This window comes from Podarcis gaigeae (assembly GCF_964106915.1).
Source record: "Podarcis gaigeae genome assembly, chromosome: 9".
Lineage (NCBI taxonomy): Eukaryota > Metazoa > Chordata > Lepidosauria > Squamata > Lacertidae > Podarcis > Podarcis gaigeae.
The window spans coordinates 59,527,608-59,550,281 of NC_139685.1; the positions used below are offsets into that span (position 1 = coordinate 59,527,608).

Below are 22,674 nucleotides of genomic sequence, written 5' to 3' on the forward strand. Positions count from 1 at the left end.
GAGGCAGCAATGTACAAGGACACAGCTGTGGACTGGCCAGCAGGGCCCACCATGAGTCACTGTATCAGCAGCCTCTCTTATTACTGACACCACCACATTGGCTTCTTCTCCCAGCGCAGCAGAAAACTTAAAAGTCAGACGGACTCTCTGGTTTGCCAGCCAGGCAACCTTAGTTGTTTTGAGTGTGGTACTGATATTGCCAAGGTTGCAGGTTCGATCCCCGTACGAGACAGCTGCATATCCCTGCATGGCAGGGGATTGGACAAGTTGGTCTTCAGGGTCCTTTCCAATTCTATAATTCCAGACCCTCCAAATGTCCCTGTTTTCTAGGGAGAGTCCCAGATTTACAGAAGGCGTCCCAGTTTTGGAATTGATGCTAGAATGTGCCCCTTTTCCTTAGGACATCCCTATTTTCATTGGAGAAATGTTGGAGGGTATGGAGTTCTCTGAGCCCCGACCCATCTGAAGGCAGCCCTGTATAGGGGAGGTTGTTTAATGTTTAATGTTTTGTTATGTTTCTATATATGTTGGAAGCCACTCAGAGTGGCTGGGGCAACCCAATCAGATGGGTGGTGTATAAACATAATAATAATAATAATAATAATAATAATAATAATAATAATAATAATAATATAGGACATCCCTATTTTCATCAGAAAAATTTCGGAGGGTTTGCAATTCTAGGATTAGTATTTCACATTAGTACCGTAATTTCTCTCAGAAGTGCTGCCTTCCAGTTCTCCCTCGAAACACGTGGAAATTTGGTCTTCCAAAATGGTTCCCAGTTTTAATGCACAATTAAAAGTCAGCATCAGTGTGCAAATGTCCTCTTCATAGCCATCCATTCTTAACATTCAAAAGAACTTACTTAACCCAAGCTGCTTTCTCTTTTGATTTTGTTGCCCCCCTTCTGATATATTTGCAGAAAGGCAATCATATGCCCTTTGGGTTCCCATCTCCTTAAATAGTGCCAGACCTGGACTCTAGTACAGTATTTGATATACTGACTTAGGGTCAAGTGTGCCTCTGAGTTCTTGCAGGAAGGAGTGGGTAGATATACAGCTTGACTTGCAACCCTAGTGTCTGCCATTACGGCTGTCTATAATTAAATCATGATACTGTCGTATAATACACAAAGTTATGCTGCCTGAATTGGGACAGCTGTCAGGCCTGTGCCTTATATTAGTACTCTCGGCATGCACAACATGTGCTAACCACTAGCTGGCTTGGGTTAGATCGTAAGCTTGCACTGGCTCTTGTAAATTTAGAATTTTTTTTCTAAAAAGTTTAAAAAGCAGCAAGCTATTTATTAGAAAATACTATTAAAATGCATTGCTTGGTAACAACTCATAATTTGCTGTAATCTCAGTGAATCAAAAAAGCAGCTTTATTAGAAAATAATATTAATGTGTAGCGAGCAATGCATATTTATAATCTGATGGAATATTTCCAAGCAGATGAAACTGGATATCCTGAAGAAATATGGGGGTTTGGAGGAAGGTTTATTGGTTGGGGGTGGGGTTCTTAATTCTATTATGGTTTTGTTTTGTTGTTTTTATCTTGTATTTTTATGTGTGAACCAGATGAAGGGTGCTATACAAATTTAATAAATATAAATACAAAATAAAAAGAAAGGTTAATCTTGGCCCAGTTCTGACACTAACCATCAGATTATTCAGATTGCCATCTTCTTGATAACCTCCTAAGGCCTCCTACTGGAAGATTTCTTAGGTTACCAGGAATACGTGATTGATTCAACAATCAAAGCTGATATTTTTCTAGCTTATGGGGCAGGTGATTCAGGATAAAGACATTGTGATTCCACCCTAAGAAGACTTGGAACTGGGCAGAACTTGATTCCTTGGGTGTAGGGGTAGCAGAAATATTTCAAAGCCCTTCTCAGAACTCAAGGGAGAGGGCAAACAAGCAACCTCAATGTGCAAGAAAATTAACCCAGCAAAAACATGGTTTGCCTGTATGTGAGGATTGGGGAGGCCAGTGTTTCTACTCAAGTAAAGGTAAGGGGACCCCTGACCATTAGGTCCAGTCGCAGACAACTCTGGGGTTGCGGCGCTCATCTCGCTTTATTGGCCAAGGGAGCCGGCGTACAGCTTCCGGGTCATGTGGCTGGCATGACTAAGCTGCTTCTGGCGAACCAGAGCAGCACATGGAAATGCTGTTTACCTTCCTGCCAGAGCGGTACCTATTTATCTACTTGCACTTTGACGTGCTTTTGAACTGCTAGGTTGGCAGGAGCAGGGACCGAGCAACAGGAGCTCACCCCGTTGTGGGGATTCGAACCGCCGACCTTCTGATCGGCAAGCCCTAGGCTCTGTGGTTTAACCCACAGCGCCACCTGTGTAGAATTTATCAAACCTAATTATTCTTTGTTTAGAGAAGTCTTCACTATCTGTCTGGTTCTTTTCAGCAAAAAAGAAGAGAGTGCTTGCCTGAGCACACTGGGTGTTAAGGACAGAGTTATGTGAAAGCTAGCATCTTGCTTTGTCTGGTTGCCTAGGCAACACACAGGAAGAGGTTGCTCTCTGTGACCTGAGATCAGTGCAACTGCTTCTAACTGAAGATTGCAGCACAGCAAAGAGACAGCTAATGTGGACAAAGGGAAGGGCCAGTGCCGGATTTACGGATAAGCTAAATAAACTATAGCTTAGGGCCCCACTCTCTTGGGGGCCCCAAAAAAATTTAAAGGAAAAAACCACCTGGATGTACATTTCCAAAATATAAGATAAAAAGCAAATAAAATAAAACCTGCATACAGCAACAGTGTTTTGTGTTGTGTAGGCTCCTATTTGTTATGTGCAAGTGGCTTTAGATACCTATTAGGTCTATAAATTACCATATAGCAAATATTCAACACAAAAATCAGTGACAATTTGTTGTTGACAAAGTACAGCTAGACATATAAAGGGCCCCATTACCTTCAGTAGCTTAGGGCCTCATCAAACCTAAATCCCGCCCTGGTAAGGGCTGTAGCTCAGTGGCAGAGAGCTTGCTTTGCATGCAGAAGTTCCCAGGTTCAATACCTGGGAATATGGGTCACAACAGGAGCACAGCAACCATGTAAATAGATGCAACTAACAGATTAAGAATTGGGTCTCCAAATGCATGTTTGGCTTAAAAGTGAGTCCTAGGTCTGAAAAGGTTGACCATTCCTGGTGTACGAAACATTAAGCTAGATGGACCAATGGCTTGGCTTCAGTAAAAGACAGCTTGCTTTGTTCTTAAGGGATGCAGACAATGTATTCTGTCATCATAGTTGTTTGGGAATGACTAGGTTTGCTACTCAACGAAAGCATACATAACAGATGGCCATCCAACCTCTGCTTATAAACCTCCAGGGGGGGAGAGTGCAAAACCTCCCAAAGGAGTCTGTTCCACTGTCGAACAGCTCTTAGTGTCAGAAAGTTTTTTCAAATGTTTAGTTGGAATCTCCTTTTTCGTAACTTGAAGCCACTGGTTCATGTCCTGCCCTCCAGAGTGGGAGAAAAAAACCTTGCTCCATGTGACAGCCCTTCAGATATTTGAAGATGGCTCTCATATCTCCTCTCAATCTCTTCTTCTCCAGGCTAAACATACCAAGCTCCCTCAACCATTCCTCATAAGGCTTGCTTTCCAGACCCTTTATCATCTTGGTCACTATCTTCTGCACATGTTCCAGCTTTGTCAGTATCCTTCTTAAACTGTGGCACCTAGAACTGGACACAGTATCCCAGGTGTGGTCTGACCAAGGAAGAATAGAGTGGAACTTGATCTAGAGACTAGACTTCTGTTGATGCAGCCTGGAACAGTATTAGCTTTTTTTTTGCTGCAGCATCACATTGTTGACTCATGTTGTGATCTACTAAGCCTCCTAGATCCTTTTAATCATGTATTGCTGGTAAGCCAAGTGTCCCCCACCTTATATTGGTGCAGCTGGTTATTCCTGCCTAAGCGTAGAACTTTTCAGGCTGAAAGGAACTACAGTGGTACCTCGGGTTAAGAACTTAATTCATTCTGGAGGTCCGTTCTTAACCTGAAACTGTTCTTAACCTGAGGTACCACTTTAGCTAATGGGGCCTCCCGCTGCCACCATGCAATTTCTGTTCTCATCCTGAAGCAAAGTTCTTAACCCGAGGTACTATTTCTGGGTTAGCAGAGTCTGTAACCTGAAGCATCTGTAACCTGAAGTGTCTGTAACCCAAGGTACCACTGTAGTGGGATTTAGAAAAAACATAAAGAAAAATCCCTTCTGATGGGCTTCAGCGTCACTTGTTGCAATTCAGGTATTTTTTTAAGCATGGAATTTTGTGAAGCACTTACCTAGATGAAGGAAGGTTTAAGATGGCAGCCCTCATCTGACCACACCACCCATAGGTGCCAACTCCCTTTGGCTGAGGGGACCTTAAGCTCCCTCCCCCAAATTGGGATACTACTAAGCGCCCCTCCCAACCTTGTGTGTCCTGGCCTCGCTGCAGCAAGCCTTGCCAGGCTTTCCCACACCTGCAGCAGGCTGCCAGAATGCCCGATGGGGCTTGTCACAGGTGTGGGTAGAGGCGCCCATGACACTACCTAAATCCACCATACTTGAGCAGTATTATAGCTGTCCACAGAAGCAGCATGCAGGTATGAGAGATTACATTCTCCTTTATTGTTCCTGTTTTGCACTATTTTTGGGTGCTTTTGCCTGGCAGGAATAGGTGCTTGAGCTCTGTTTGTGGTTGAAGCAAGAGAAACAAAGAACATGATGGGGCATTGCGTAAAGCGGATGAGGACCACCGTCTTGGCCACCAGCACAACATTCATTTTTTAAATGAAAGAAGTGTTACCAAACCAGTCCTTAGTTGATTATACACGGGAGTAAGCGCTGTCTCACACATTGCTCCAATGGGACCTTTTTATAAATACACTTAACTACATAAAGTTTGTGTAAACTATATAAAGCTTGCGCACAGTACTTTCTGTCTCTTCAACTTGGGATTTGCTTCTAAATTAACATGCTTATGGAGGAGCCTTGTGGCAGCAACTGACAGAATCTTTTCTTAGAGGAAGAGATACGTTAAACCCTGTTATACGTCAGAAATATTTAAAGAAAGCTGGTTATTTTTGGTACTTAATGTGAAATAGAGAAGCAGCAATGCACAACCATGACCTTTTCAGTTCTTTCCACTGCTCACTATTCATGAGAGAAGCCTGTTTTCATAAAGTCTGTTAAACATAGGGAGCCCTGTGTATAACACTGTTGTGGGGTTTTGAGAGCTAGAGTTTCTGGCTGACTGGATTTAGTAAGTGCTAGAATTTAATCAATGCTTAGAGAGCTAAAGTGGAAGCCAGACCCTTAATAGCTGGGCTCAGCTTCCCATGTCCAGGCCAGCCTGATAATGGTTAAGTAAACAAAGGGTGCATGGAGATGGGTGCTTAACAAAGCTGATTCTGTGCCAGCCGGAAAGATGGGTGAAGTCCCTCCCTGAGCTTAATGTTCGGTAGAAGAACAAAGGAAAGTAGTACAATTTCAGGATTGCTGTATTGTATGCCTGGTGTGCTCTAAGGGAAAAGGTTTATGAATCAGTAAGCAGCAATGCAATCTAGGCAGCTGCCTACTGAAAAGTTAGGAGTTATGTGAGTGGGAAAGTAAGGCAAGCTGTGGGGCAACAGGCAGGATGTCTCATGCCCGTTTGAACCCAGGACTGTGCCTATGATAGAAACAAGACCCTTTTGGAATGCAATGCTGTGCACCCCCCTATCCTAGGCTCAGGTTGTGTAAATAAACCATATATCATAAAGACACTACGGCTGGTCAATATCTGGGCAATATATCACCAGCTAAACACCACGATATACCAATATATCACACAATGTCTGAAATAACGATGGAGTTATGTTGAGGCATTGACTGGCTTCACGGTTTTCCCACATTGTGATTTTTGCATAGCAATCCCTCCCCCAACACACACGCCATGATTCACAATATATTGCCAGGTCAAAAATTATGAAACCGAAATCATTATATGGACTTGAAACTGGTTTTGGAAAATATATTGCCCAGCCCTAACACACATCATGATTTGCAATATATTGCCAGGTCAAAAACTATGAAACCAATATCACAATATGGACTTCAAACTGCTTTTGGACAATATATCGATAAATCACCCAGTCCTAAAAGACACCACAGTCTCTGCTATGCCTCATTGTCCAAAATGAAACACAGACCCCAGACAAGAGCCTGGATCTCTCGGGAATATTGCATCGTTGTGGAGATTGGGGGTGATATTGCAAGAGTCTAGAAGAGAGGTTCCCAGAGCATGGGTAATTGTGGCCAAGCTATCTCCATTCAGTTATGGTCATAGCCAAAGCTGATAAAAGACACTTTGAGCCACAGAGGTCATGTGAACTTCTAATGACAATGTTGGGTCAATAAGCACCCTAGGATTTGTGAATGTCAGCCTTCAAGCAGTGCGACCCCATGTAGAACAGGGTGAACAACCTTCTCTCTGTGCAGCAAGCGGAAAACAGCCTTGTAAAAGCAAAGTGTTGAGAGTCAACAGTGTGACAGTATCTGCTTGGCTGACCAGAAGCTGACCAGAACAAGCTTAGAAATGGGGAGGAAGAAGTCTCATAAAACAGAGGCTGCAGACACTGCAAAACAAGGCCCCAAGCAGCTGGAGTGGGAGCCTGGGGGGTCTAGAAGGAAACAAGGAGAATGAAGAGAACGGACTGAGAAAGGCAAGCAGAAAGGAGGGGGGGGAATAAGGAGAGCTTTATCTCAGGGGAGAAGTGGAGGCAAAAGTAAGAATGTAGAAAGGGTCTAGGACTGCGAATCCCAGTGGTGAACCGAGAAAGATAGCAGAAGGCTAGACAGGGACACTACACTACAGAAACTGTATGAATAGGGGCAGGATCAGGTCATGACACAGGTGCTCATGGGCTAAGGGATCCACCAAATAGTTTCTGAAGAGATCCCATGGGCCTTTGAGAATTCCTGGAACCAAAATGGTGACTAAAAAAAACCTCACACAAAGTATCAAAATTATCTTTCCTCCCATCTTTTATCGTTAAACGTTCTGTACTAAACGACCATTCATGGAAAACAGAAAGCCATTTTGTCCTGAGAACTGAACCTAGTCAGCATATCTTCCTAATCCTCTTTGAGACTTTGAGACTAGAGATCAGAACATGAGTTGCAATCAGTCCTCCTACCTTTAGTCCTAGAAGTTCTTGGTCCTTGTATTATGTAGCTGTTCACATTGTATTTATGTAGACGGATTGCCTGGCTGACCTCATGTGTAAGAAGGTAGCAAGCCACTTTTTCATTTCACTTATGGACCTAGAATTTACCTAGATGTTGAAAAAGTGGAGTTTCATCCTCCTCTACATGACAGAAAGGTGTCATATTACATAGCTGTCATCCTGAGTGCACTCCCATCAGTTTAGCCTGCCATTTGCAAGGGCCGGCAGATTGCCTACACATCACTGTTATGAAAGAATACTTCAGGATTTTCAGCAGCATGGAAGAGCTGAAGAAGACAGGTGGGGTTTGTTATAGTACACAATTAGAGGTGAATTTTGAATATTCCATCCTCAGAACTCTGCCAGATTCAAAGCCGAAATGGACTGGAGTCTTCTTTTCTTTTCTTAAATGTTATTCAAAGGCAGATTGACAATACAAACATGGTGAGCACTCTTGATATGAATCCCATAAAGTGATTCAAACGAATTCATAATCATGAGCATAATAATAATCTTTTGGAAGTCATAAAAAGCAACATCTGGTCTAGTGTCAGAGTATTATCTCCAATCTTTGTTAGAAGACTATTTTTACGAAGATATGTAACAGCTTAATTTTATACTGGCTTTTTTGGGGGGGTGTTAAATATTTATTCAGCTAATAACTATTATTTCTATTACTATAATAACTATTATACACATTTATTCAAGAACTGTGGTGAACAATACATTCCTATACATTCAGAAATACACTCCATTGGGTTCAAAGGGACTCACTCCTAACAAGTAAGTGGGTATAACATTGCAGACTAAATTAATAAAAGCACATTGCAATCCTAACCATGTCTATTCAGTAGGGATTCATAGTGCATTCAGTCAGGTTTACTCTCAGGTTAGTGGAGTTACAATGGCAGCGCCACTTTTCTAACACCATTTCCATGTAGATCCCTGTTAATGGCTACAGAATTGAAGCCCAGATCCAGACTCCACCGGAGAGGGACAAATACACTGATAATATGAATGCCTTTGGCACTTTCTTTTTCAAACTACAGAAAAGCTGCTCTTGACATGGCTCACAAGCCACAGTTGGGTGATCTAAGCGTAATGCAAATTTAATATGATCTAAAAACAAAAAGTCTCAGATTAGCACCCTTTACTGCTCCCTTTTTCATCAAAATTACCAAAGGAAATAACAAAATATTATCTAAATAAGTAACTTACCTTTCACAGATGCTGAGTAGGTGGAAATGATGCACGGGAAAAGCACAGTAAGAAGAATCATGCTTGCCCTGTCTAACAGCTGTAATACTGTGAAATATTTCAAGGCTATGGAGAAGTGAACTGCTCCGATTGGAGTGAAGCCTGAAAAGAGGGCTTCGGAATCTGTCACAATAATGTTTATCTAGATGTAGTAAGGGTCAGATTCCAAACTCCACACATGGGTACTAAGTTCATTGAAGGCCTTTCCAGTTAATTATTAAGAACTGAGGTAACTGGTAGCATTCTGATGTTTCATTGTTCTCCTCAGGTGTGTGCTCTTTACTGAAATACATGCTGGCATGTAGCTCATATATGACTTAGTTCATCTCCTTGTAAATTTAGTCAATGCAAAGCCTGTAGGCTGCACAATAGGAAGGCAAGGATAGACAAGCACTTTCTGGGGGAAAGTACCATACTGACTTCTTCTTTGTCTAGACCATTTACACTTTGCCAAAAAGACTACCTGGAAAAGACCCTGATGTTGGGAAAGATTGAAGGCACAAGGGGAGAAGGGGACGACAGAGGACAGAGGACGAGATGGTTGGACAGTGTTCTCGAAGCTACCAGCATGAATTTGACCAAACTGTGGGAGGCAGTGGAAGATAGGAGTGCCTGGCGTGCTCTGGTCCATGGGGTCACGAAGGGTCGGACATGACTAAATGACTAAACAACAACAAAAAGAGACAGGAAATTTACCATTAAAAAGGACCAAAGAAGTGTGTAAATGCCGATTCATATAGAAATTGCAAATTTAGAAATAATGGTTTTAATTTTAGGGTTGCTATATTTTGAGGAACAAAAAAGAGGACGCCATGACGACTCTCATTTTAAATACCCCTACTATATGTAGGCTATCGAAGCTGTGATGTATTGCTGAGGGGGGCAGGAGAAGAAAAGAGGAAAGCAAGTCTTCAACCACCGGTTATGTCTCATCCAGAAAGTACAGTGGTACCTCGGATACGTCAGGTTACGGACGCTTCAGGTTACAGACTCCGCTAACCCAGAAATAGTACCTCGGGTTAAGAACTTTGCTTCAGGAGAGAATGGAAATCGCGCACCAGCGGCACAGCGGCAGCGGGAGACCCCATTAGCTAAAGTGGTGCTTCAGGTTAAGAACAGTTTCAGGTTAAGAACGGACCTCCAGAACGAGTTCTTAACCCGAGGTACCACTGTTTAGCCAGAGACATTTTGGTAAATTTTTAAAAAACTACCCGGACAGAAATTTTACCCGTGAAAAAGAGGACGTGTCCTGGAAACAAAGGACACATGGCAACCCTAATAGAAATAGAATACATCAGACCACATTGGGAAAGATTGTGAGCAGGTGGCCTGTGTGCCTTGCTCAGTCTGTTGCCCAGGTGCTGACTATCGAAAGGCAACTTCAAGGCATCTGTTCTTCCTCTTAGGGTTCTTTGTAATGGACCAGAAAGCCCTCTGCAGTGCATGGCCTCATTTCCCAAATAACTTGAGCAATACAGAACAGCAGGGGTGGCCGCCTGACAGCAGCATTATTGTTCCTTCCTGGGACAAGCAGAGCAGTGATGAGGTGGAGGGAGCTCAGGTGCATGAGTGGAAGGACCAGTTTGTCTCTGCCAGTGCACCTGTACTGCTCCAACCTCACCACAATACCCTGGGAAGTGGGAGTAACACTGCTGCTAGGAGGCCAGCTCCACGGTGCCACCCTACTGACCACCCCTGTATGGCAGATTGTTTCGCTTCATAACCTATTTTGCACTTCCTGTGTCATCCTCCCCACATATTTCATTGCCACCACTGGCAAAAATTGCAGACATTTTTCTCACATCATTCCTTATTTCCAATTCAGTGAAAGTCTGCTTTTCTGAATAACTGTTTTTAATTAATACCGGCAATATTGAAAATCAAATTAGGGTCAGGTGAGGGCATGCTCGCTAGGTAATGCTAATGACATTTAAGCTGGGACCCAAAGAGCTACTTCAAACATGCTATGTGGTAATTTTGCCTTTGTTGTTGAACAGAACCCCTCCTCCATGCCCTCTCACCATTTGATGATAAAACATCCTACAGTCTCACCCATTGATGTGTAAAATCATCCTTCACATGGATAATTCTGTAAATTCTTACAACTCCTCTGTAAAGGCTGACCAGGATTATTATTTCCGTTTTGACTGATTCGTTCATTTATGGTGTGCAAGATGTGTGGAGAAACTGCAGAACCAAAACACTCATGACCCTAACAGCTGGGTTGCATGGGGGAAATAAGGAAAACTCTTCCTCTGACAGGATGGCAGCTGTAGGGGAGAGGATTGAGCCTCCCCTTCCAGCATGCTGCAGCCCCAATGGAAACTGGAGGTGGGGGGCACCTTTGTAAAAGGAGGAAATTGTGTGCTTCTCTGCCATGCTAGCTTAACTTGTATCTCAACACTTAGTTCATGTTTAAAATCTCAATAGTAATAATAATAATAATAATAATAATAATAATAATAATAATAATAATAATTTTTATTTATATCTGTCAGGACTGCCGCTAGGTCCCAGCTCACAGAGGACCAACGCCCAGTGGATGTTATATACAAAAGTCTTTATTAAAGTTTAGTTTCCATTTCCAAGCTCTGGGCGCGCAGACCCACGTCTCGACGCTAGACCGGCTAAGTCCCCTCTGACTCACTGCTCCACCCACACCAGTTTAAGATTCTAGCCCGGCTCCACCTCTTACGCTGTTCTTTCCTTCGCTGGGTCCTTCTGCCCTCTGGGGTTCCCTCCTTCCTGGACTCCTCTGACGCTGAGCCTCCTGAGTCTTGCCCCTCCCTCCGGCGGGCTTTAGGACCCGGCTCCCTTCCCGGGCTCCCCGCTGTGCCACGTTCCTGTACATTTGAACTTGGCGCGCGCGCCCAGCCGGTGACTTTCCTTCTGACCGTTTCCCCGCTTCCTGATGTGGGCGTTGCCAAACCTGACTCCTCTCCTCCCTCTGGTGGTGAGGACACTGGTCCCGACTCCTGGGACTCCCCCTCCCCACTGCGCTCTGGTGGAGACGCTGGTCCTGATCTCCAACTGCTGCTCAGGGACTCCCCGCTGGCCCCTTCCTCCTGGGGCTTCCCCCCTGGAGCCCCCCTCGCTCTGGCCACCGGCGCTCCCTTCTGTGAGTCCTCCGATTCGCTAGAGAGGCTTGTGGAATAACTCTGGCCACTGTCACTGCCTGCGCCCCCCTCGTACTCCTCCTCCTCACTCTCCATTTGCTCCCCCTCCTGTGTCTCTCCTTCTGAACCCCTGACATCCATCCCCCCCTCGAAGCCCCCCCTTCCCCCCTCCCCCTCTTCAGGTGCGGGTTCCGGGTGCTCTAGAGTTGTCGGGGTGAGTTCAGGATACAGTTCGTCCCCCGAGGCGTGCAGCCATCGTGATAAGTCCGGAAAGTCCTCCATGGGCTCGTTGACTGCGATTCCCTCCGCTTCCATCTCCTGGGCGGTGTGTTCGAAATCTGAGGCCGCCCCCAAATCACTCACAACCCCTTCTCCTCCTGTCGCCTGAGGTGACGCCACTTCCCAGGGTCCCTCCGGCATGTCTCTGCGCCCTCCCACTTCGGGTTGGTCCTCCCACCAATAAGATCCCCCCGTGCCAAAACCTGAGAGCGAGCCCTCTGGGGAGCTGCCTCCCGGAGCCGAGTCCTCCGCTGACGAGAAACCCCGGAAAGTGCTGGCCGAGAGTGTGGGTGTGAACAGACAATCATCAAAAAAGCCCGCCGGCATAGGCTTGTGCGGGAAAAGTGTATGGAATTCTTCCTTGAGCAACTGCTCCTCCAATGCGTAATCCGGCACCCACCTGTTGGCGCTGGCCGGGGTGTCCTCTGTGGCGAGAAGATATTCAATCCCGTCCTCCCCCCACCTTGAGTCTAAAATCTCTGTGGCTTCGTTGAGTGGCCCCCTTCTCGGCGACCCCCCCCCTTTTTGGGCGCTTCCCTGAGCGGGTCTGGCGCTGTCCCTGGTGCCTGAAACCTGTGGGGCTCTTTGTAGGGTGTGAGCACTGATCTATGAAAGACCGGGTGCATTCTGGACCCCTCCGGGAGTGTTAACCGGAAGGCCACTGGGTTGATCTGCGCCTCTACTTGGTAAGGCCCTAGCTGCTTGTGCCCGAGCTTCTTCTTGGCCAACGATCTGGCCGGAACTGCCTGGGCTGCTAACCAGACCCAGTCTCCTACCCGGATGTCTTCCCCAACCCTCCTGTGTCGGTCTGCCTGCACTTTGTAAGCCTGTTTCGCCATCTCTAACTGCCTCCTGAGCTGCTCGTGGATCTCCTGCAACTCCGCTGCCACGGCCTCTGCTCCCTGCGGCTCCCCCTCCCTCACTTTCTCTAAACCCGGGAAGGTTCTGGGATGCCGCCCATTGTTGGCGAAAAACGGTGTCACCCCCGTGGACACGTGTTTCGTGTTGTTGTAGGCAAACTCGGCTAGCGGTAGGTAGTCCACCCAGGTCGAGGGCTGCTGGTTCGCGTAGCATCTCAGGTACTGCTGCATGATGGCGTTGACTCTCTCCGCCTGTCCGTTTGTCTGCGGGTGTCGCGCCGACGCCAGGCTGACCTTGACGTTCAGGAAACCCATCAGCTTTTGCCAGAAGTTGGATATGAACTGGTGCCCCCTGTCGGACAGGATGGACCATGGTAGGCCGTGCACCTTGAACACGTGGTCTATAAACAGCTTGGCGGTCTGCTCGGCTGTGGCCACCTTCGCGCAAGGAATGAAGTGGGCCATCTTGGTGAACAAGTCTACTACCACGAGTACTGCCGTCTTGCCTCTCGAGCTGGGCAGATCCGTGACAAAGTCCAGGGCCACCCTCTCCCACGGTTCGAACGGTGTCTGTAGCGGTTCCAAGAGGCCCGCCGGCGGCTGGTGTACTGGTTTGGCCCTTTGGCAGGTGTCGCACCTCCTGACGTATTCCGCGACATCCCCCCTCATCTTGGGCCACCAAAAGTCTCTGGCCACTAGGTCCACCGTCTTCTCCTTGCCGAAGTGTCCCGCGCTGGGCGCGTCGTGCAGCTGTTGCAGGACCCTCGCGCGGAGGTTGTCTCCCGGCACGTAGAGGGCTCCTTTGCGGATGAGCAGGCCGTCGCGTATTTGGAAGTCGTCGTCCCTCGCCGTGCCGCTACGCACCTCCTCCATCTTGGCTCACGCGAGGGAGTCCGTCTGCAGCGTGCGACGCACCACGTCCAGGTCCACCGTGGCTGACGCGCATGCCCACGCCTTTGGTGCGAAAATATGCTTGGCCGCCGGCGGCGCCTCTTCTTCGAGATACTGCGGTTTCCTGGACAGCGCGTCCGCCATGATGTTGTTGTTTCCAGGGATGTATTCTATTCTGAAGTCGAAATCTGCAAAGAACTCCGCCCAGCGGATGTGTCTCTGGTTCAGGAACCTCGCCGTGCGCCAGTACTCCAAGTTCTTATGGTCTGTACGGACCTGCACCGTGTGTTTGGCCCCGACAAGGAAATGCCGCCACGCCTTGAAGGCTGCATGTATGGCCAGTAACTCCCTGTCCCAGATGGTGTAGTTCTGCTCTGACTTGCTGAGTTTCCTGGAGTAGAAAGCGCACGGCCTCCAGTCCCCCTGGTGGTCTTGCTGCAACAGGACGGCCCCCACGGCCCTGTCTGATGCGTCCGTCTCCACTCTCATGGGCCTGCTGGGGTTCACGTGTAGCAGGTGTTCCTCGGACGCGAAGAGGTGCTTGAGCTTCTGAAAGGACTGCTCTGCCTGCTCCGTCCAGATGAACTTCTTCTTCTTGGAACTGAGGGTGTCAGTGATGGCCGCTGTCTGCATGGCGAAACCTTTGATGAACTTGCGATAAAAGTTGGCAAAGCCAACAAACCTCTGGACTTCCTTTCGATTGCGTGGGCTCTTCCAGTCCAGCACTGCCCGTACCTTGGTACTGTCCATGGCGAGTCCCTTGTCGGACAGTTTGTAGCCCAGGAAGTCCACCTCCGTCTTGTCAAACTGGCACTTCTCCAGCTTGGCGTAAAGCCGGTGCTCCCGCAGCCGCTGCAGTACTTCCCTGACATCTCTCTCGTGAGTCTCCGGCGACTCCGAGAAGATGAGGATGTCGTCCAGGAAGCAGACGCACTTCTTGTAGAGAAGACCCGCCAAGACATGATGCATGAATGCTTGAAAACAGTGGGAGCCATTTTGTAATCCAAAAGGCATAACTCTATATTCATAGGTGCCCAGCGGCGTAAACATGGCCGTCTTCCACTCGTCACCCTCCCTCACGCGTATGAGATTGTACGCTCCGCGTAGATCCAACTTGGTAAAGATGCGCCCCTTCCGCACTGTCGCCAACAGGTCATCGATCTTGGGCATGGGGAAGGCTGTGGGCTTGGTTTTTGAATTCAAAATTCTGAAATCAACTACAAGCCTCTTTTGGGGCGTGTCCCGCTTCTTCACAAAAAACACGGGACTGCCCCCCACTGCTTTGGATTCTCGGATGAACCCCCGCTTCAAGTTGTGATCTATGAACTCCCTGAGTTCCTGCAGTTCATCCTCAGACATGGAATACAGTTTCCCAGTCGGCAGCGTCGCCCCCGGCAGGAGGTCAATCTTGCAGTCGTAGGGTCTGTGGGGAGGCAGCTTGTCCGCTTCCTTCTCGCAGAAGACCTCCAAAAACTCTTTGTACTTGTTGGGTACCGCTTGCAACATGCCTAAGTGCAGCTGTGGTCCGTCTTCGTGCCCCTCATCTTCTTGGTTAGCGAGGATGCAGTGTTCTGCGCAGTAGGAGGAGCAGAAGGTCAGTTGACGCTGGTACCATGCCAATGCCGGGCTGTGCCTGTCCAGCCAACTCATGCCCAACACAATGGGCGTGTCTGACAGGCGGGTGACGTTGAAGCTGATGACTTCGCGGTGATTACCAATGCGCATCACCATTGGCGGCGTCTGCTGCAGCACTTGCCCTCCCAGTAGCTCCCTGCTGTCCACCGTGACGACGTTCAGAGGTACCGTCGCTGGCAGAAGGGCTATGCCATGTTGCTGGATGAAGTCCATGCCTATAAAATCTGCATTGCTCCCAGAGTCAATCGTAATGGGGATTTCCACAGTGAGCCCATTGGGAAGTTGAAGGGATGCGGTGAGCTGCACTACTGGTTTGGGTGGGAGGGGGTCTGTGGGCTGTAACATTACTGGGGATTGCTTCACTGACTTGTCTGGCTGGCCCCCAGTGACTCCATTTCCAGCCAGACAGTGGAGTTTTCCTGCTGTGATTCACTCTGCTGAACTGCTTCTGTTACTGTCGCTGTGGCTGCAGTGTGCTTGTGAAACCGCTGGGGACACTCTTTCGCCATGTGCTGAGCACTGTCGCAGATGTAGCACTTCCTGGTCCCTCTAGGAGGCTTCATTTTGACTGCTCCCGGCATTAGGGCTACGGCTGTGGACTGAGCCTTAGCACCACCTATCTCCATCGGCTCCTCTCCTCCTCCCAGCGGAGGCATGGATCGAGCGCGCGCCGCTTCCTTGGGAAAGGGGGGTGGTGCTTTCGTTGGCGTGCGGCCCCAATGCCCTTCCTCTTTGTCCCAAGAGCGTCCTTCCAGCCTAACCCCAATGGTGAGTGCCCTCTCCACAATGTCCTTGGTGGTTTGGGGTCTCTCCCCCCTTGCAATTTCGTCTTTCACAGCTCCGTTCAGCCCCTCCCAGAACAGATCTCTGACGGCAGACGATTCTCTCTCCCAGCCCAATACATTCACCAATGCGAAAAAACGTGAATGATATTGCCTTACAGTGGCTCTACCTTGTTTTAGTCCGTGAATCTGTTTCCTAGCGATATCCACATCAATCTCAGACAAAAAACACGCATCCATCACTTTAAGGAAGGCACCCGCATTTTGGAGGGCTGGATCCTTATCTCTCCAGAGATTGCGCAGCCACGTTTTCGCCTCTCCCCGTAAATGCGAAACAATAAATCCCACTCTTTCTTCCTCATTTTTAAAGTCCTTGTCAAGCAGCTGCAGTGCATATAGTACATCTGCTCTGAAGTTAGGATACTCCTGCAGGTCCCCATTGAAGTGAGACACAAGGCTCCCTCCTCTGTTCCCCAGCCCAATCCCTTCTGGTCTGGTGGCTGGTAGCCTCTGTGTAGTTAGCACTTCTAACCTGGTTCGCAGATCCTGGCAGGTAACAGCTGCTTCCTCCTCCTTCTTTCTGGACGCCGCAATTTCTGCAGTCAGCTGCGTCACTGCATTTTGCAGACCCGCTATCTTCTCTTCGGTAGTCATTTCCCTGGTTTTCGTGAGCTCGCGAAGCACCAATCTTCACCCCTCGCTGCTTTCCCACACTCCACAAGGTTGTAAAATTGGTGGAAAATGGTGAGAGGGGACTTACTGTCAGGACTGCCGCTAGGTCCCAGCTCACAGAGGACCAACGCCCAGTGGATGTTATATACAAAAGTCTTTATTAAAGTTTAGTTTCCATTTCCAAGCTCTGGGCGCGCAGACCCACGTCTCGACGCTAGACCGGCTAAGTCCCCTCTGACTCACTGCTCCACCCACACCAGTTTAAGATTCTAGCCCGGCTCCACCTCTTACGCTGTTCTTTCCTTCGCTGGGTCCTTCTGCCCTCTGGGGTTCCCTCCTTCCTGGACTCCTCTGACGCTGAGCCTCCTGAGTCTTGCCCCTCCCTTCCCGGGCTCCCCGCTGTGCTGCGCTCCTGTACATTTGAACTTGGCGCGCGCGCCCAGCCGGTGACTTTCCTTCTGACCGTTTCCCCGCTTCCTGATGTGGGCGTTGCCAAACCTGACTCCTCTCCTCCCTCTGGTGGTGAGGACACTGGTCCCGACTCCTGGGACTCCCCCTCCCCACTGCGCTCTGGTGGAGACGCTGGTCCTGATCTCCAACTGCTGCTCAGGGACTCCCCGCTGGCCCCTTCCTCCTGGGGCTTCCCCCCTGGAGCCCCCCTCGCTCTGGCCACCGGCGCTCCCTTCTGTGAGTCCTCCGATTCGCTAGAGAGGCTTGTGGAATAACTCTGGCCACTGTCACTGCCTGCGCCCCCCTCGTACTCCTCCTCCTCACTCTCCATTTGCTCCCCCTCCTGTGTCTCTCCTTCTGAACCCCTGACAATATCCCGCCCTCCCCAGCCGAAGCCGGGCTCAGGGCAGCTAACAACAATAAAACAGTACAAAAGTACAGCACAAACAACACTCTAAAATCATTCATTATAAAATTAATTAAATTCAAGCCACTGGCCACCATTGGGCCAGAGCTCCATGAAGATTGCCAAGGGAGGGAGTCAGGCTGTGCCCTGGCCAAAGGCCTGGCGGAACAGCTCTGTCTTGCAGGCCCTGCGGAAAGATGTCAAGTCCCGCGGGGTCCTAGTCTCTTGTGACAGAGTGTTCCACCAGGACGGAGCCACAGCCAAAAAAGCCCTGGCTCTAGTTGAGGCCAGCCTAACTTCTCTGTGGCCTCGGACCTTCAAGATGTTTTTATTTGAAGACCGTAAGTTTCTCTGTGGGGCATACCAGGAGAGGCCGTCCCGTAGGTACGAGGGTCCTAGGCCGTATAGGGCTTTAAAGGCTAAAACCAGCACCTTAAACCTGATCCTGTACTCCACCGGGAGCCAGTGCAGCTGGTATAGCACCGGGTGAATGTGATCTCGCAGCGAAGACCCCATAAGGAGTCTCGCTGCAGCATTCTGCACCCGCTGGAGTTTCTGGGCCAGTCTCAAGGGCAGCCCCATGTAGAGTGAGTTACAATAATGCAGTCTGGAGGTGACGTCGCGTGGATCACAGTAGCTAGGTCAGGGCGAGAGAGGTAAGGAGCCAACTGCTTAGCTTGGCGGAGATGGAAAAATGCCGCCTTTGTTATAGCTGCAATCTGCGCCTCCATGGAAAGGGAGGTGTCGAAGATTACACCCAAACTCTTAACGGACGGTGCTGGCACTAATTGTGCCCCCGCAAGAGATGGGAGTCCCAGCCACAGGACCTCTGTCTTCGAAGGATTTAGCTTCAACCGGCTCCCACATAACCTTCCAGCCACAGCTTCCAAACATCTGGTCAGTGTGTCTGGGGCCGAGTCAGGATGGCCATCCATCAACAGATAGAGTTGGGTGTCATCGGCATACTGATGGCAACCCAGCCCAAAACTCCGGACAAGCTGGGCGAGGGGGCGCATAAAGATGTTGAAAAGCATCGGGGAGAGTATCGCACCCTGAGGTACTCCACACACCAAGGAGTGGCACGATGACAATTCCCCCCCCCAAGCACCACCCTCTGTCCCCGACCAGAGAGAAACGAGTGCAGCCACTGAAGGACTGTGCCCTGGATCCCCACATCGGCAAGGCAGTGGTCCAAAAGTTCATGATTGACCATGTCGAAAGCTGCTGACAGATCTAGAAGAATCAGCAGCCCTGACCCGCCTCGATCCAGCTGTCTACGAAGATCATCTGTTAGGGCAACCAGAGCCGTCTCGGTCCCATGACTAGTGCAGAAGCCGGACTGGAATGGATCCAGAGCCGATGTTTCATCCAGAAACCCACCAAGCTGTTCAGCAACCGCTCTCTCAATCACCTTACCCAGGAACGAAAGATTCAAAACCAGGCGGTAATTGGATAGATCTAAAGGATCTAATGATGTTTTCTTTAAGAGCGGGCGCACCACTGCCTCCTTCTGTTCCCCGGGGAATGTCCCCGTGCCAAGGGACAAATTGATGATATCCCCCAGGAGGGCCCGCACCTCGTCTGGACACGCTCTAATCAGCCAAGACGGGCACGGGTCGAGAGGACAGGGGGCGGGCTTTCCAGCTCGGAGGAGCCTGTCCACATCGGCTGGGGATATCCGGTTGAAGTGGTCCAATACTGGACCCGAGGACAGTCGAGGGGCCTCCAGTTCCTTTATTGTATCCAAATTGGCAGGGAGGTCATGGCGGAGCAACAAGACCTTCTCCGCAAAAAAGCTCGCAAATGCCTCACAGCTGTGTGTCAAATTGTTATTTAAATTTGGCTGTCCCTCAAGGGACATTAAAGACCTGATTATACTAAATAATTGCGCCGGGCGAGAGCTAGCGGATGCAATGGAGGCAGAGAAGTAAGACTTCTTAGCAGCCTTCACCGCCATCTCATAGGTTTTCATAAAAGCCCTATAAGATGTTCTTGAGGCTCCGTCATGGGCACCCCGCCATACTCGCTCTAGCCGTCTGAGGTCCCACTTCATTTTCCAGAGCTCCTCGGTAAACCAGGGAGCCCAGTTTCTGCGGGGTCTTAGAGGGCGCTTTAGTGCGATCTCATCAATGGCTGCCAGGAGCTGGATATTTCAGCCCTCAACAAGCTCAGTCAATGAGTCGCCAGGAGGAGCAAGGTCCCGCAAGGCTTGGCGGAATCTATCAGGGTCCATCAGCATCTGTGGGCGAGCCCAAATCGGCTCGCCACCTAAGCAGGGTGGGGGTGGAAAGTCAATCCTGGCTTTCAGAGCGTAGTGATCAGACCATGGCACCTTCATCGAAGGAGACATGATCACATCTATACCTACGCCAAAGATCAAATCCAGCGTGTGGCCTGCTAGATGTGTGGGGCCCGAAACAAACTGGGAGAGCCCTAGTGTCGCCATGGAAGACGCCAGGTCCAGAGCCTGTGAGGAGGGAGTGGCATCAGCATGGATGTTGAAGTCCCCCAATACCAATAGGTTAGGGAACTCCAAGGCCCAGCCGGCCACCGCCTCCAATAGGCCTGACAGGGTGGCTGCTGGTGCGCTAGGTGGCCGGTACACCAGCCAGACAGCTAAGCTCTCCTCGGAGCCCCACACTAGGCCAACACATTCAATGCCAGGGATCAATGGTGATGGTAGAGCCCTGAAAGGACAATCTTCCTGGATTAATAATGCCACCCCTCCCCCCCGGCCCACAGTCCAGGACTGGTGGAGGACGGAGAAACCCAGGGGCGCCATCTCTCGTAAGGTAACTGTTGCCCCTTCGCGCACCCAGGTCTCCGTCACACAAGCCAGGTCGACCCCCTGCGAGATAAAGAAATCTCGCAGGGTGGCGGTTTTGTTGCCTATAGACCTGGCATTGCACAGCACCAGTGACGGAGGTGAGTAATCCTCCTTATAAGGTAAGGAATAATGACATATTCACCAGAAAGTATCTGTTCCTCCTCTATTACAGAGGTAATATTTCAGAAATGCACACAAATGCTCACACGCATGTTGGCAGTTGGGTGAAATTGGAATAGGATTCTGTGAGTGATCAGCGCATTACTCTTTTGACTGCCATTGTTCAAAAGTCATCAGGTTCCACAGCTGCTGCCTGAATGTGGCTTTGGAAAGAGGACACAGATCACGGGCAGTTTTCTTCTTGAGAATATAATCTATATGTCCTTGAGAGACAATCATTATGGGAAGAAAAGTGGGGCAACTGGAAAGCTGATCTATAGGTGCTCAGAAACCTTGTAATATACAAACCACCTTCCATTCACACCATGTGAATCATGGTAACATCTCTGGAATATAAGAACATAATAAAAGCCCTGATGGATCAGAATGGAGACCCGTCAAGTCCAACATCTGATCTGGCAAGCAGCTAACCAGATGTCTATGGAGAGTTTACAAGCAGAAGGTGAGGACACCAGCCCTCTCCAACTGTTGTTTCCCTTTATTCCGAGGTATACTGCATCTGATCCTGGAAATAATATGGTATATAGTGAACCATGGAGTTTGATCTTGAGGATAAGGCAGCTCCATAGAATTCCAATGAAAAGAAAATCAGAAGTGACTCTGTAGAAGAGCTTCCAGAGAACAACCGCATTCATAGTTTCAGGATGAACTTGCTATACAATCAAGTAATTGCAGTTATTACCCTTGATTTGAACAAAGGCTGCATGATGGTCTCTTCCGGTACACTTCAGTTAAGTCGTGGTGGCCAGTGCTCTAGGGTTAAAGTACGACCACTGTCATAAAATTCCAGAGTCCAAGCAATAAATGTACTACCATTATCACCTAATAAAACTAATTGTGCTTCCTTTGACCATGCTGACTTCAATAAAACATTCTCATTCTACTCTTCACAGAAGACAAAGTAAGCGGTTAATGGGGCAAATGTCACTTGCATATTTGTCATTTCTATATTGTCATTCCAAATTAACTGTTTTTCAGCCAAGCAGAAATGGTTTGTATAGAATGGAAATTACCATACATTTATGTAACTCTTTGACTGCAGCGATAGGAATGTTCTCACAGTACTTTATGATTGGCAATTCTTATTCAAATAAATGACTCTGAGGCACTAGTACTTTATTCAAAATGTGAGGAAACAATAATTAAATAAATAATACAAGATTAATCTCTTTACAATGGTATATCAAATTCCCAAAGACCATTATTAATGATGTTGTTCTATACTGATTTACCTGGAAATTTATAGCTAATGGCCATCACAATATGCTTCTGAGTAGACATGTTTAGGATTTCACTTTAAAAAGCATAAAATGTGCATTAATTTATATTATGTTATTTTGAAAACATGCCTTGATTATTGAATGATGATCTATTCACACTAATAATTGTAAAAACTGAAACTCAGAACAAAAACTATACTGTCCTAAATCTAAAACCATTCATATTCCAGGAATGAATGAGCATATCAAGCTGAAACAAGATAAATGTTTATATGTTCAAATTGATATGAAATATATATTATGGCTACGATATATAAATACGCTTACTGGCTTCATTTGCTTTATTTCAAGAGCTAGGTGAATATGTCTTTAACATGCACTACACATAACACACAGCTTCATTTTATATTGCCTGCTTCAGCTGTGATACAGTAGCTCTAGTACAGTATTCTTCCCAGAAAATATTTGATTGGGAAAGACAAGACTTGCATAACACACTTTCTATCTAATCAGACAATAAAGCTGCAGATTCACTGGCCAGCGTGGACTTTTGAAATCAAGCAGGCTACACATCATGCATGCACTGTGGTCCTAAATCTGCTGTGCCACCACATGAATTTAAAGAAACACGCAATGATGCACAAGATCACTTTTTTTTACGATTCATAAAGCTGATATGAAATAACTCTTTAACTTCCTTCTTTCCCATGCTTACTTTCACCATGTAACACATAAAAATGGGTTGGTTCTGGATGAGTTGTTACAATGTGGTATGCGGTGCTGGTTTAAATCTGGTTCTATTCAGGTGTAGGGGGGAGTCAGGTTTGCAGCTTTAAGAAGTTTTGAGAGCCAGAAGTTTAAAGACCAGAGTGCTG

At 48.1% G+C, this 22,674-nt stretch overlaps 1 protein-coding gene across 3 annotated transcripts in view; it reads right to left on the bottom strand.

Annotated features, from left to right (window-relative positions):
- MTTP (microsomal triglyceride transfer protein) overlaps nucleotides 1-8,587 on the bottom strand; it is a 37,503-nt gene extending 28,916 nt beyond the window's left edge. Inside the window, exon 1 of one of the 3 annotated variants that reach the window (XM_083756439.1) lies at nucleotides 8,443-8,587. In XM_083756439.1, the coding sequence (XP_083612565.1) occupies nucleotides 8,443-8,503 (61 nt within the window). In that variant the 5' untranslated portion in view covers nucleotides 8,504-8,587. Of the gene's footprint in view, nucleotides 1-2,376; nucleotides 2,520-8,442 lie in introns of those variants that run through there. The other 2 variants (XM_083756441.1, XM_083756442.1) reach the window with 2 other exon arrangements.
- Between the last annotated feature and the right edge of the window lie 14,087 nt (nucleotides 8,588-22,674).